This window comes from Falco peregrinus, chromosome 12 (genome assembly GCF_023634155.1).
Source record: "Falco peregrinus isolate bFalPer1 chromosome 12, bFalPer1.pri, whole genome shotgun sequence".
Taxonomy (NCBI): Eukaryota; Metazoa; Chordata; class Aves; order Falconiformes; family Falconidae; genus Falco; species Falco peregrinus.
Window position 1 is genome coordinate 15131774 of NC_073732.1, and position 14121 is coordinate 15145894.

Here is a 14121-nt window from a genome sequence, read left to right on the forward strand (position 1 = left end):
ATCAGCTGACACATTGTGTAACTTGAGAACAAAAGAGTCCTGCTGGAAAATTGCCACTGTTTGGAAATTTCCATGTGGAGGGTCTGTAAATCCTTCAATAATCATGTCATACGCTGCTTTGGGATGCCTGTCTCTGTGGTGATAGCAAGTCATGCACTCACTTTGCAGAGCAGCAGGTGTAGGAAACAGAAAGGAGAGGGGAGATAGGGCGGTCTGAGAGAGCTGTTCAGAAGGCAGAATACTAGTGCAGAGCAGAGAGGGCCAGGCTTCATTTGAAGCCACATAAAAAACCTAAATGCTCCTGTTTTATTGATGGAATAAAAAATACTGCTTCTTGGTCACCTGTCCTCTGATCTGGCCTGGCAAATTCTTACTCAGCCAAAATTCTTGTGGTTCCATACCTGTTTTGTGTGGAAGTGGAAAATGCATCAGCAATCATAGTTGATCGGCCGGTGACTTTCTGCAAGTGACTGAGCACTTGACCCTGAAGGGGTAGAGAGTGGGAGCATGTGATTTTTCTTGTTCTATGTGTTAATAAATTTTCAGGAGACCTGGACTCATAGCCCCAGGGTTTCACTTGTGGCTTCCCCCTGCTTCCCTGGCAGGTTATTAGTGTTGTCATTTCTGCTGTTAGGTACATCTGAAAGACAGGGTCTGGTGGTAACACAGTTACCTGGATAGGTGTTGCAAAAATATAACAGCCACATGCTTTCTACGGTTCTTGGGAGAGCCAGCATCCTCATTTAACAGCCTTGTATTTTACATGGTTGAGGGAGATAATAGCCTAGTGATTTAAAATTTGATGAGCAGGAGCTTACTGAAAACCTAATGGTAGAATGCGCGTGGGATGAAAATGGTTCTAGATCTAGAGCTGACTACTCTAAGAAAAGGAAGCATGTAGTGACTACAGAAAAAGATGATGTTTCCTCCCTTTGGATCCATCAGTGAAGGCAGGGGAGCTGTTAGGTCAGATCACTTGTGAAGAACAAGGTATGAGTATATTAGTGATTATTGCTGGTAAGTGAAGGAGCGCACGTGTGGTGGGGCTAAGGATGCAGCTACCCTGTGGTAACTGGCATTGTGCATCTAACTGTGCATGACAAATGCAAGGAAACTTCCCCTGTCATGAGAGAAGTGAGGGCTGCAGGGTCAGAGCAGGTATGGGGACAGTTGTAGAGCAGATGCCAGGCTATTAGTTAACACGTAGTTAGTCTATCATCACTTACTTGTATGCTTTTATACAGGGAATTAAAGGATCCCTGATGTACTAACTGCCACAGAACACTCTTGTATTAAATATGTGGTGGTACACTGTCAGGTGTATCAAGAGCTTTTTAATGATCAGACAGTCAAAAATAAAGTTACAGAATAACAAGAATACTGGGCTAGAACTGGAGAGGATCAAGTGCAAAAGGGATTTAGTTTAGCAAGGACAAGTGAGTTCACAGAGAAGGTTTCAGTTTAATATATTAGGGATAAGATGGAAAACCACACAGGAATTGATTACAAAATAACCCAAAAAGTAGAAAGTACAGAAAAAGTTGAAATGGTCATTGTCTTATTTTCATTGATCTTACTGAAAAAATGAATAAGTTGTTTTCAGATGCCTACTGCCAGCAGTTTTCATGAGGACTGCAGGCAAGAAAAGGGAAAGAACAGGGAACGTTTACATAAATGGGTGTGTTCACATTCACCAAGCCTGACAAAATGTACTGAAAAGTATTTAAAGGATGAGCCGTTGTCATTTCTGCCCCATGGGTGATACTTTCAGGAGCACCTGGAGGACAGGGGATTTCCAGCAGGCGGGAAGAGGGCAGATACTGTACTTGTTTCCCAAAGGAGACAGACCTCTGGAAGGCAGCTCACCTTTGGTGCACTAGATGAGATTGCAACATGCCGATTTGTCAATTTTACAGGTATCTAGATCTTGGTGTGATACACGCTGTCTGTCTTAACTTCTCTGGGAACAGGCTGTGCTGTGTCATTCTGGCCAAGCAGCAGAGTGGTTAAAGGGGAAGTAATAAATGCATCCTGAGTAAGGGTTTTGACGCAGGCCCTCATGATAAGTCTCATGAGCAAACTTACTCTCTAAGCCTGTCACTGCTGTTAAATCCCAGGGAGACTTTCGTGGAAGTGCCCCCTGGAATAGGGAGTTCACTTGGAAAGAAATGGGCACGGTGCCAAGCAGGGAAGATTGCAGGCCCTTTGGGGAATAGGGTTCAGAATGATCCTGATGTATCGGGTGGAGTCTGAAATCAGTTAGGTGGAATCCAGTAACGACCAGTATGAGGTGTTCTGCTCAGGAAGTGCGGGGAGGGAGCGGGTGCATAGGCAGCAGCAGGGTGTGGTGGAACTGACACAGATGGAGCAGGCAGACTGGATCCACGGCTGTTCAGCATTGTGCTCATGGCTTCCTGATTCCCGCTGACATCCCGCTGCAAGTGCCCAAGTGCTTGCCAGGACCTAATCCTGAATCCTACAAGCTTCACTGAGAAAAAGCCACAGCTTGGTCTGTTTCAGGACTATCCGCTAACAAGCCCCTCTGTGGTCTGCCTGCTCAGCACCAGCTTCGTTGGGATCCTCTGTCCCAGAGCAGGGGAGCGAAGAGTGAGGGGAAGAGGAGGCAGCTGAACGCTGGAGCAAGGCTCTGGCTGGGCGGAGAGGGCTTGTGTGTCTGTCTGCCTCCCCACCCAGGGGCAGCCCCGGCCAGGCAGGGGGTGGGGTGGGCAACCAGAGCCGTGCAGGGCTGCGAGGGCAGGATAACTGGGGGAAGCGAGATATCTGGCAGGAAACAGCCCAGTCCCACCAAAGGCCTCTCTGGAGAGTGCTTGGGCAACCCGCTGGGCTGGAGCAGGGCAGCTTTCAGCTCTTGAGGGAACCGGGAAGGGGAAGCTGGGAGATCCTCTAAGAGGACAAAAATCAGCTGGAAAAAAAGTGACAGCAAAGGGAGGAGAGAGAGGTTTTGCAGGAGCAGTTGAGTCACTGCTGCCAGCCCCCCCCCCTTGGCTCGTGCTGCTGTGTGGCTCCTGCTGATGAGTCCCAAGGCCATGAAAACCACCCCAGGGAGGACAGCCTGGCTGCTTCCGTGGGAGCCGCTCCAGATATTTTCCCACCTGGCAAATCTACTGTTTAAAAACCAAGGGGGAAGTGCCGTGCGGCTGTCCGAACAGGGAACGTGCTTACAGCCCCTGAAGCCCACAGAGCATAAGATGATGTTCACTTCTTTCCATGAAGGTACATGGGTGCTTCATTTGTAAAGAGGTTTTCTGGATATGAGAGTTAAGCAGTTTGTTTTACCGTTAAGTGGTGGCTGAGGTGGTGGCTGCAACTCTGAAAAGTGGTTCCAATTGATACTGTGTGTTGAAGTCAGTCTTCCAAAATCAATGTTATGTCAACAGTGAATATATTGTGGCTGGCAAGGTAACTTTGCAGATTGAGTTGTATTGGTGATACGGGAAAATTAATTTCAAGATGGTTAATACAAACCACTTATGCTGGATTTTTAAGTTGCTGGTCTATGACTTTGTTTCTAAAAACAGTGGAAATATTTCTTGTTTACTTTTTAAGGATTATGGAAGATAAAAATACATGTAGAGAAAGGTGTTTTCAGTGCTCTGAAATGACAATTGATATGTATACAGTTAAGTTTTTTGCTTCTGTAAAGATACAGTGAATCTCTCTCATTACAAGCTGAATTAGCTCCACTTTATTCACTGTTAAGTAGCTGCAAGTTGCTTTGTATAACTTGGTGAGATGCAAGAGCATCTTCCAGAAATATGGCGAGGCATCACACAACCCTTACCTGTCTCAAAGGGAATATAATATTTTGGGGACTATGTTATTAACTTCTTGTAATGCCACTTCCAGAGATTTTTTTCATGGCTAGATAAGGGGGCTGGACACGGCATGTCACCGTGTTTGGTGTGCGTTAGAAAAGCTTCAAGTCTCTATTTGCTGTTTTTCTGATACCTGGAAATAAGTCAGTTGTGAAATGATTTCAGCATCTCATTCCTACTGTTGTTGTAACGCCAGTGTAACTATATATTGATTTTTTTCAAGAGAGCTACCCTGTTTTACTCAAAGCAACGATGGGTATTTCAACTCTTTTCCTTCATTACATGTCATTGTTTACTGGACTGAAGGTGGAGGTGAGACGCTGTATACTATATTTATTAAATAGCCTGAGATAAGCATGGAAGAACTAAGTGGTTATAAGTTTTTTACGTCAGCTTGGCTGCAGAGGCAGCTGAGCAGGTGACTGTGGGAGCGTTGCTTGCCTTGTTTGCCCTTGTGCTGGGGGAGTTGGTGTCAAGTGCTAAAGGAAGAGTGGCAGCCAGGCATGGTGACTCACCAATTCATAACTTCTTCCTCCCTAATGAGGCAGAGCCTGTGGTTCAGGGAGTAGTTTGGTGAATTAAATCTTGAGCCTGCTGTGGACTGCGTGGCTAATCTGTGCTTTTTTCACTTCTATTTGTTATATACCACCTGAGCAAGGCTGTAAGGCTTAGGCAGCAATCCTTTCTGGAGGTGACCAGGTAAAATTTGGAATTTGAAGTGTGTTTATGTTTGACTAAACAAAAAAAATCCCACAATAGTAACAGAATCTCTGATGATAGAGCAGCAGGGGCAGGGGGAAGAGGAAAGAAAGGAAAAGCATAGAAAGGAAAGCAGAGCCGGTCATGTGGGGGGAGTGGGGAAGACTTGTTCTTACCTCCTCAGCCAGAATCTCCTCCTTTCATGCCTTATGTCTGTAATCTTGTTGTTGTGTGGCAGATGTCCACTGTGCATGAATTTCTGTGCATCCTGTTCCGCTGTGTAGTAAGAGCAAAGTAGTATTATGATATAGTTCAGCTGTAAATGTTTCCTGCTGTATCCTGTAGCATCAGACTCTTTGCTGTTAGGCATGCCAAAGGTGTCCCTGCTGTCTTGTTTTCAAAGTGGTCTGACAATACTATTTCATTAGAAGCCAGGCAGTATTTTGGGATGACAGAAGGACAGTGCCTAATTAGCCTTTTGCTTTTAAGCCTAGAAAATCTGACTCTGATTTCTGTGCAAGTGTTTGCTATGTTACTTGCAGAGCATGGAGACTGAGGTGGTGGAGAGTCACCCACGGTTATCCCAGGCTGGCACAGTATTTCGTAGTGTTAAGGATGTGAAACCCATCATGCAAGGAGCTAACAGCAGGGGCTTTGTGGCCCTTTGGAGCAATGGGTCACGGATGCAGACGTAGGGGCTGTGCTGGAGAGAAGATGAAGATGGCTGTGACTTGCACGCTGGTTCATGTGGCTCGTGTACTTATTTGTGCACTGAGTTTACACCACTGTGTGCCATTTCAGTAGCTTCTGCTTCTTGTCCATGTGAACAAGCCTGGCCCCAAGCTGCGTAACTGCTCCTTGTCTGTCTTAGCAGGACATCTTTTTTTTCTCATGAACAGGATAAGAATGGAGATGGAGCCAGGGAGCTGAAGAACATGAAGTCAGATCGCATGAAAGTGCTACAGATGGATGTGTGCAGTGACCAGGAGGTGGCTCAGGCTGTGGATTTTGTGAAGAGGACCCTGAAGGAGCCAGAGGAAGGTACATAGGGATCTTTGTATTTCCAGCACAGCTGGCTCTTTGCTGTGCTCAGAGCATCCTTCCTACAGAGCTGGCCATGCACTGGCCAGGTCATTCCCTCCCTGCGCCACCAAAAGAAGGTTAACAAGCCTGGAGGCCTGTGACAGTGTGTGGCTGGCAGTCAGGCAGTGCTGAACACATGTTGGTGAGGAGAGTTGTCTCGACGTTGATGTGGCAGCCACATGGAAAGAGCCCAAGACTGGCTGGAGGATTAGGCTGTAATTCTACATCCCGTAAAACCTGGTGAGTGGCAGTAAGTGTTCAAGAGCCTGTCTCTTCCTCCTTGACTATCTGTGAAGGGCACAGGATGGCCAGAGCCTGGTCCTTCCCTGGTGCTGCTGCTGCATTCTGGCTCACACAGACCTTTCTCTAGTGACCCTGCTAGTGATGAGGTGACAGGCCCTGGCTGCTTACTGCTGTCCCCTCTGCTGTGCTGGTACAACCTGTTTGTGTAACTGAGTGCTGAGCTGGAGCACAAAACTGGCCTGCCCCCAGACTTGGATTGTTCTTCAGCCAGGTCAGTCCATGCTTTCAGTTTGCCATACAACATCCCAGAGGTGATGTGAGGCAGGATCCAAGGTGGGCTTGTCATAGACCACCTTAATCCACACGCCACCTTAAATGTAAGTCCAACGCTTTGTGTGCCTTTTTCCTTCTTGGAAGTGGTTTGGCAGTGAGATTTGAGTTCATAGTCAGAACCTGGTGTGACACCACCTAACCTCTTCCCATGTGGTGAGGTTGTGAAGCCTCTTGGCCTGCATAGGTTCCTCTGCAGCCTCTGTGCAAGCTGCAAGCTGGACAGCAGCTGTAGACACAGGCTAAGGGCGGACTGAGGTTTCACATCTGTGGCTCCAGGGCTTTTAAGGGTCCTGTGGCTGGAGGGTGGTTGCTTCTCCTGAGGCTTGGATGAAACTGCCATGGGCAGTATAAATACCTGCCATATATGGCAAGTATAAAGCTAGTAAACAATAATAGCTCTAATCTTCATGCAAATTACATGAGCACACCCTTCTTTCTAAAACAAGCATATGAAATGTAACCGAGTAACGTACAAGCTTTGATCCCACACATGTTCTCTCTGCGTGATTTTTCTTCCTACATAATCACGCAGCCCTCGTCACACACTGCACAGCTTCTCAAGCTTTTCCTGAAGAGCCCAGCAACAGCAGCGCTGCCACGGAGCCATTTCCCACTGAGTGAAAGCTTGTAAGGGAGCAGCTCTGTTGTGCCTATAAATGCAGCAGTGTTTGCAAAACCATGTGTGTAGCAGGGACAGAGAAGTCTTGCATCCTTGATCAGCAAGTTGGACTGGTTCCTCCTGCTCTTGAGAACCTTATCCTGTAGTTGTTTGCACAGTGTGCAAAGCAGCAAAGGCTTCTTTTTAGGCCCATCACTGACCGAGGTTTGGGGCTTGCCAATAAATAGCGCTCGATAGACTATTGAGACTGAGGTGCCTTGCGTGGAGGTGCTTGTTGCACAGAGTGTGGCACCAGGGGAGCTAGTGCAGAACATTCTTGTTCTTGTGCTGTACATTGATACCTCTCTTCCCTGTGCTGTGTACATAAGGCTAAACTCATTCTGATAGGAGTGCCCCTGTTTGTTTTCTATCTTACACCATTCCCACCATATTGTTTACACTAAAGAAATAATAGTGATAAGACTCTGCTCAATAAACACACCGCTGTCCAGCAAACAGTGCTGTGACCGGGTACCTATCAGCGCTTTGTTCTGTATGAAATGTGACCTGATCTGTGGGCAATGAAATTCCAAGAATGAACAATTGTGAATGCTTTTGTGAATGTCCCTGAATCTTTGTAACCCAAGAAATGGGAAATCATTGTACAGAAACTTAGAATCAGAAATACTCTGCAGGGGTCAGTTTGGGACTGACAGTTGAAGTCTTTTGTGGTCTTTGGTAAACCCCTGTCAAATTTGCTCTGTATAGCTTCATGTTACTGTTGAAATTACACCATCAGGTCCTCCTGCTAGTGATTACAGCCTGCTTTGCAGCAGTGCAGAGGACCCTGTTCAGGCTGATACGCTGTACTTGGCTGCCAGATGAGTGTGAATTTTCAGTTTTCTTGACCCATTAAAGCTGGCAGCTTCAGTAAGTGTAGCAGCCACAGGCAGGGGATCTTGGGCAGAGCAGGAGCAGAACTACTTGACTGCAGCATTTAGAAACTTGAATTTAAAAAAACCAGAAGTAAGAATAGGTGAGCAAGATGTTTTCTTGGCTTTTGCTGGAGGCCATGATTTCGCTGTTATCACAGATAGCCCCTGGGGCTGTTGTGGCCTGGTGGGGATTGGGAAAGGGTCCTTGTTGAGAAGGACGGAGCTGCAGGCCAGTGGACTGGAGCAATATCCATCATTGTCTGTCAAAGACCGGTTTGCTGGGCAAAAGGAGTGCCAGGATCACCATGTGAGCGCTGGGAGGTGCAGGAATTCTGGCAGCTGTAATAGGTAAATCCATTCTGGGACAGACCATGACAGAGTGGTTAATGCACTTTTCTTTCTGGGCAGGACGTGACCTTCTCTGATCTGTTATACCTGGCTGGTCAGCAGCCTCCAGGGAAAACAAACTTAGCTGGGAATGGGGCAGGGTTAGTAGGGCCAGTGTGAGGTAGAAAGTCAGTCTAGCAAGGGCATGTTGGTGTTTTTAAATGCACCAGGAGGATAAATTCCAATTGTATTTATTGGGCCATGGTGTATGGCAGGACATCTAATGAGGAGCAACTCTGTTATCTTGTTCCAGCTCTTCTGTTTGTTCCTCCTGCAGTTTATGGCTGCATAGTCCTGCGCTTCAACAAATTCACCAAGTATGGACTCAGTCCTACAGATGTTTGCCACTGGGACTCCTGCAGTAGTCACTTTGAAGGGTCAAGTCCTCAGTGAGTTGCTAAGTCTTGGACATGTAAGGATGTAAAGGGCTCAGTGCAGAAGCTCTCGGTAAGTGCAGTCAATTTAATTGTCACAGGACTGCATGCACATTTTTAATTTCTAGTAATTTTAAGGGTTGCTTGTCAGTTTGCCATCTTCTGCTATAGTTAGGATTGAGGGAAACCCAGTACCTGGACTAAAATGCAGCAGCTGTTAACTGGGCCATGAAGTTGTAGATCAAACCATCCAGTCTCCAAAACAGTGAGTCAGAGTTGTGAAGGGGTTTAGAAATCCAAGATATTTGTTTCCCTTCCTTCTATTTTTTTTTTTTTTAATTGAGGGAAAGTCCATCCCCCTCCAAACTGTAAAAGCCATCATAAAGTCAGGGAGTGAAGACAAACCTGGGACCGACAGAAGGCATAAAAGAGGGTCAGCCAGATCCAGCCATACAAAGCCCCAGGACAGCATTTGACCTTAGAAGAGACATTCAGGGAGTCAGTGCTTGGTTGCATCACTCCCTGATGTTCCAAACAGGCCTCACTGGCTTCACTCCTGGTATACCAAGAGCGTATTTCATCTCCTTGCTGGGTTTTTCTCTACAACTTTTTTTTCTACAAAAGGTCTCAGTTCTTTGTCAGGCACTTGGGTTACTTTGAACAACAGGGAAAGCTTCTTCTCTGCAGCACTCTTCCTTGTTCTGCTTTTTAACCACGTGTTTGTTGGCAGGTCTGTGGGGTCTGGTGAACAACGCTGGTGTCTCGACCTTTGGAGAGGTGGAATTTGCAAGTTTAGACAACTACAAGAAGGTGGCAGAGATCAACCTGTGGGGCACTGTGAGAGTGACAAAGGCCTTCCTGCCCCTCATTCGTAGAGCTAAAGGTAATGCTGGGCAGCGTGGCAAGACTCAGAGAGAGCTTTTGCAGCAGAGCAAAGCGATGCAGCTAAAAATCGGGACTCAGTCTGTGCTAGAAGGAATGCCTGTGCAGTCCAAGGAGGGTGTCTAGGGCATGCAGGCAAACTAGACAGCAGTGTTCAACATGCTGTGTAATTATTTGGTAGTATAGGACACTCTTGGAGCAGTCCAGGCACCTACACAGCAGGTGCTGTCTTAAATATCTCAGGGTATCAGAGACCTTTGGCAGTGCTGGCAGATACAACACAGGACTCCAGGCCACCTTTAGAAAAACTGACTGGAGGCCAGACAAGATAATCCTGGCCCGCAGAGTCCACCAAATGCTTACGTTTGGGTAACTGAATCTTTTCCTTCATGTGATGTAATTCACAGGTGATTGCAAAGTGGTAGTGGTGGATTAAATGACAGTCAGTAACAGCCATTTTAGATATCTTACAAGACAACAGTATTAGCAAAAGTCTCTGGTTTATATTAAAAAAAAAAAAAAAAGATATGTATGAGCAGAACTCTGAAGAGCTGCTTTATTTAACACGTGTGGGAGAATGCTGGCACAGCTGTGTGTTCTGTGAGGACAAAAAGGGTTATGTTGAGAAGGTTGCTCAGATACTGTTTCCGGGAAGGAAGTACCACTAAATAAGCCCTGTCTCACTGCAAAAGGTAGCTTACCCATCAGGTCAGCAGGTGGTTCTCACAGCTCTTCCAGGTTGCATTTAGGTCTGGAATGAGAGAGCAGAGCCGCCCACTTGTTTCTCAGCTAAAATTTCAAGCTGCAGAAGAGTGTCATGCTCCACGGCTGTGAAAATCCTCTCTGTAAAAATAGCTGGTGAGATTTCAAGAGCCTGTTTGCATCTGAAACCATAATTGCACACATCTTGTCTTGAGGAAGGACAGAGCCACCCGCGGAGGAGTGACCGTTGCTGTTGCTGCCCCTAGGCAGTGCGTGATCTAACACAGCTGCCACAACTCTGCAATCAGGCTGGCATGGGCTGCTGGTGGGAGTTAGGACAATTGCTCTTTGCCGCCCCATAGACAGCAGCATGTTAGGTCTCTCCATTTGTCCCAGGCAAGTAGTTCTCTAGGTACTCCTGGCTGGCCAGCTGGATGAGCAGGCTCTGCTGCTCATGCTGCAGGTTCAGAGAAACCTCTACTGGTTCTCTGCCTTCCGGCTCAGGTTTAGAGGCGTGTAGCTGTGTTGGGCAGAGTGGCTGCGGGTGAGCTGTCATACTTACAGGAAGAACCAGAACGCTTCTGTGGCATCACATTGTGTTGTGTGCTTTCCAGCTTGTAACACTGCTAGCCAGGAATGTGAACGCTTCTGTAGCAAGACGCAGGAGTGGGCACACTGATGTGAGAGCACACAGCTAGTAGCCTCGGAAGGTCTGGGTAGTTCCCTGCTTAGAAATTAGGAGGAAAATGTCTTGTATGCTTTGTAAACCCTTTTTAATACAGAGGCAGGCATGTGTATCATCCATGCAGGAGGTCAGAGCAGGTGCTAGCCTTGCTTGAGTCAGGAGAGAAGGGCTCCTTGACAAGGGATTTAGATGCCTCTTCAAGATTCAGATTTTAGAAATCAGCATCATCCAACGAAGCACCTTTTTACTGGGATATTCTGCCTGCTTCTTTGGCAGCCCATCATCTCTCCCTGCTCTTTTCTCTCTAGGCCGTGTGGTGAATATCACAAGCATGTTGGGACGGATGGCGAGTCCATCCCGCTCCTGCTATTGCGTTTCCAAGTTTGGGGTGGCAGCCTTCTCGGACTGCCTCCGGCAGGAGATGTACCGCTGGGGTGTCAGAGTCATCCTCATTGAGCCCAGTAACTTCGTGGCAGCTACAGGCATCCTGACGGCAGACAGCATCGATAAACAGGCTGAGGCACTGTGGAGCGGAGCCAGCCACACTGTGCAGGAGGACTACGGGTGGGAGTATTTCACTCATCACGTGGCCCTGATGAAGTCCTTCGTTAACAGTGGCCTGAAGGACATGTCTCTGGTCTTGAATGACATCACCGATGCACTTACTTCTCCGTGCCCAAACAACTGTTACAATCCCATGGAGACCTACTGGTGGGTGAGGCTGCAAGTCATGACTCACCTGCCCACCGCCATTGCTGACTGGCTTTACATCCCCGGAGCCACCCTGTAAATGGCTGTCCTTCAGCATCCTTCCAGTGCTCGTAGGTGTGCACAGGTTAGAGCTGGCTTAGGGCTGTTCTGCACCCGTTGCTGATGCATCTCCCCTGTAGATGCATGTGCTTTCACTTCAGGTTATGGCTTCAAGTCTAGTGTTGTGGGATGCTGAGAACAGCATGGCTTTTTTTTTTTTTTTTCCCCTAATTCTTGCTCTTTGTATTCCCTGCTGTCCTGATTAAAGAGGAAAGGTGTTTTCCTTTTAATTGTGAAGGAGGCAGAGGAAGGTTAACATAATGGGTCAAATATGTGGCTAGTGTAATTAGGTCAGCAGAGTTCTCCCAGTGATAAATGTGGTTCATTAATGGGCTCCTGCTTTTCCTTACAAGGACAGGCTGCTAATAGCAGAGCAAAGTTGTTTCTATGAGGTGTCTCGAAGGGATAAACCGAAGTGGGAGACAAAAGCAGAGTTTTCCAATTGATTGAAAATGGGTCAGTCACAGCCTTCCGTTGTTTCCATGATACTGCTAGGAAGCTGTGCTGCACTGTGACTGCTCCCTCCAGGAAAACAGCAACAGTGCCTCTAAACAGCCTCATTACCTAGCTGGGGGTGTCAGATCACTGCAAAGACAGGTTCTTCCCTCCCAGCACTGTGGCCAAGAGGTGCCAGAGCCAGTAAGTGTAGACAGGCTGGGCAGGGAAAAGCCCTCCTAATAACGAGTGAGGTATGAGCTTTCCCTCTGTCAGTCCCTGTGAATGCTAGGACTTGCAGCCTCTCTCCACCCACTGTTGATAAACTTTGTGGAACAGGGTTAAATCTGATGTAGCAAACAAATTTGGCTGCTCAAACTGCTACCTTAGGTACCGGGTGCCTGAACTACTCAGCTGTGGTACCGACACTGTTCAGCCACCCCCTGCTTCCCTCAGGTCACTGCCCCATGCTAGGCTTCCTCTTGCTGGAGAGGGAGCTGCTCTTGCTTTCCCACATCAGTTTCTTGGTTTCATCCTCTCTGCACTTGAACAGTGACAGGACTCTATGTAGCCAGTGTGGCCTGACTGAGCTCTGGAAGGGTGCTTTAAGTGACACGTTTCTTTTTTTTTTTTTTTTTTTTCCTAATATTTTGCAATGAAATTTCCATGTTGTACGTGATTTTCTCCTCAGAGAACCTCCTGATAACTGGTATGAGCTACTTTTGCGCAGTACCCCCAAGGGTATCTCCTATTGGCCAGATACAGGATTTCAATTATTTTTCCAAGTGCTGGGGCTGCCTGGCTTCATGCCCTGTTCCCTCTGTCCCAGTGGTGACCGCTGGTGGAACAGCCTGGGTGCTGCTGGCCTGGCTGGGACCTTACCCTCTTACTCTAGGGACCAGCTTGGTTCTGTTTTGTCCTGTGTGAAATTAAGTGGCTATGAAAAGAACTTACCGTTTGCTCTTTCCTCATCTGTCTCTGCTAGCTCTGACTTGGAAACTGTGCCATAGACTTTTTATATACTGCTGGCTGTAAATGCTTGGAGTCTGCATGCAGCTGTGAATGCTGTGATGCCTGAGGAGGAAAGCAGGCTTCCCTTGGAGGTGCTGTGGAGGTAGCTTGTATTACAAGTAATAACTCGGGGAAATGCTGGCTGTGCAGTTCTTTATCTATTCCAGATCGTTGGCACGTGGAGATTGCCTGGGATCCAGGACCCAGAACGATCCCGCTGAACAGCAGCTTAAGCAGTGTTGTAATCACTTCTGCTCCCTGCACTGTGAAATGTGAGTAATGTTAAATAGCTCTGATTTGCACAGAGAGTAAAATAAACAGATTTGTAAAGCACATGTCTGTGTCTCTGGTGCTCATTTCTACATTGGTTTTCCCACCTTTTTTGAATCCGAGGTTGGGATTTAATTGGACTCGGTAATTAAGGAGGGTGGTGGTTCAGCAGGTAGTGGTACTGTGGGGGCTCTGTGAGAACTGCCTGGAGCAGAACAGGCGGCATGACCTATTTCATCAGCAGAAGGCAGCTGGAGAGGCCTCTCTGCAAACACACACCCCATCGGTGTTTGTATTTTACGTGGTGTCCCTCAAATGACAGCATTGAGAGAGTGGTGCTGCATATTATTCATCGCCTCAGTGCTCTCTGCATGTAACTCATCCAAGTGCTACAGCTGCCTGGTAATAAGGATTAGCCCTTCTCACAGACAGAAGGGAGACTTGGGAGCCAAGAAGTGTCAAAGGCCACGCAAGGACCTTGTGGCCAAGTCAGGGTTAGGATTTCACAGCCTGTGAGCCCCAGCCCCTTCCTCTGCCCCCTGAGAAGCGCTCAGGTGAGCTGTCAGTGCCTGCTCTGGTCTCTGCCTGGGTGTGGAGCTCTGGGTGGATGCTGGGGGAAAGAGGAGCAGAGCGGTGGTGCAGGAAGAGAAAGTATCAAGTGTTTTTGGTACAGTGTAGATGATCGTGTGAACTCTGAGCCAGCCAAGCAAAGCTAAGGTGACCGAGCAGGTCCCTTTCCCATCTTGAGCTTCCAGCAGCTGTTCAGTGTCCAGTGGAAACTTGGTTCTGAACTCTGTTTTCTGAGGCAGCCAGACCCTTGTTTTGCACCATACTGTTG

General features: G+C 47.5%; 1 protein-coding gene across 2 annotated transcripts in view; it reads left to right on the top strand.

Moving 5' to 3' along the window:
• LOC101911460 (D-beta-hydroxybutyrate dehydrogenase, mitochondrial-like) overlaps nt 1-13348 on the top strand; it is an 18333-nt gene extending 4985 nt beyond the window's left edge. The window contains exons 1-4 of one of the 2 annotated variants that reach the window (XM_027787295.2): nt 3959-4148; nt 5435-5576; nt 9219-9371; nt 11066-13348. In XM_027787295.2, the coding sequence (XP_027643096.1) occupies nt 4089-4148; nt 5435-5576; nt 9219-9371; nt 11066-11547 (837 nt within the window). In that variant the 5' untranslated portion in view covers nt 3959-4088 and the 3' untranslated portion in view covers nt 11548-13348. Of the gene's footprint in view, nt 1-3958; nt 4149-5434; nt 5577-9218; nt 9372-11065 lie in introns of those variants that run through there. The other variant, XM_055817048.1, reaches the window with a different exon arrangement.
• Nucleotides 13349-14121: the final 773 nt, after the last annotated feature.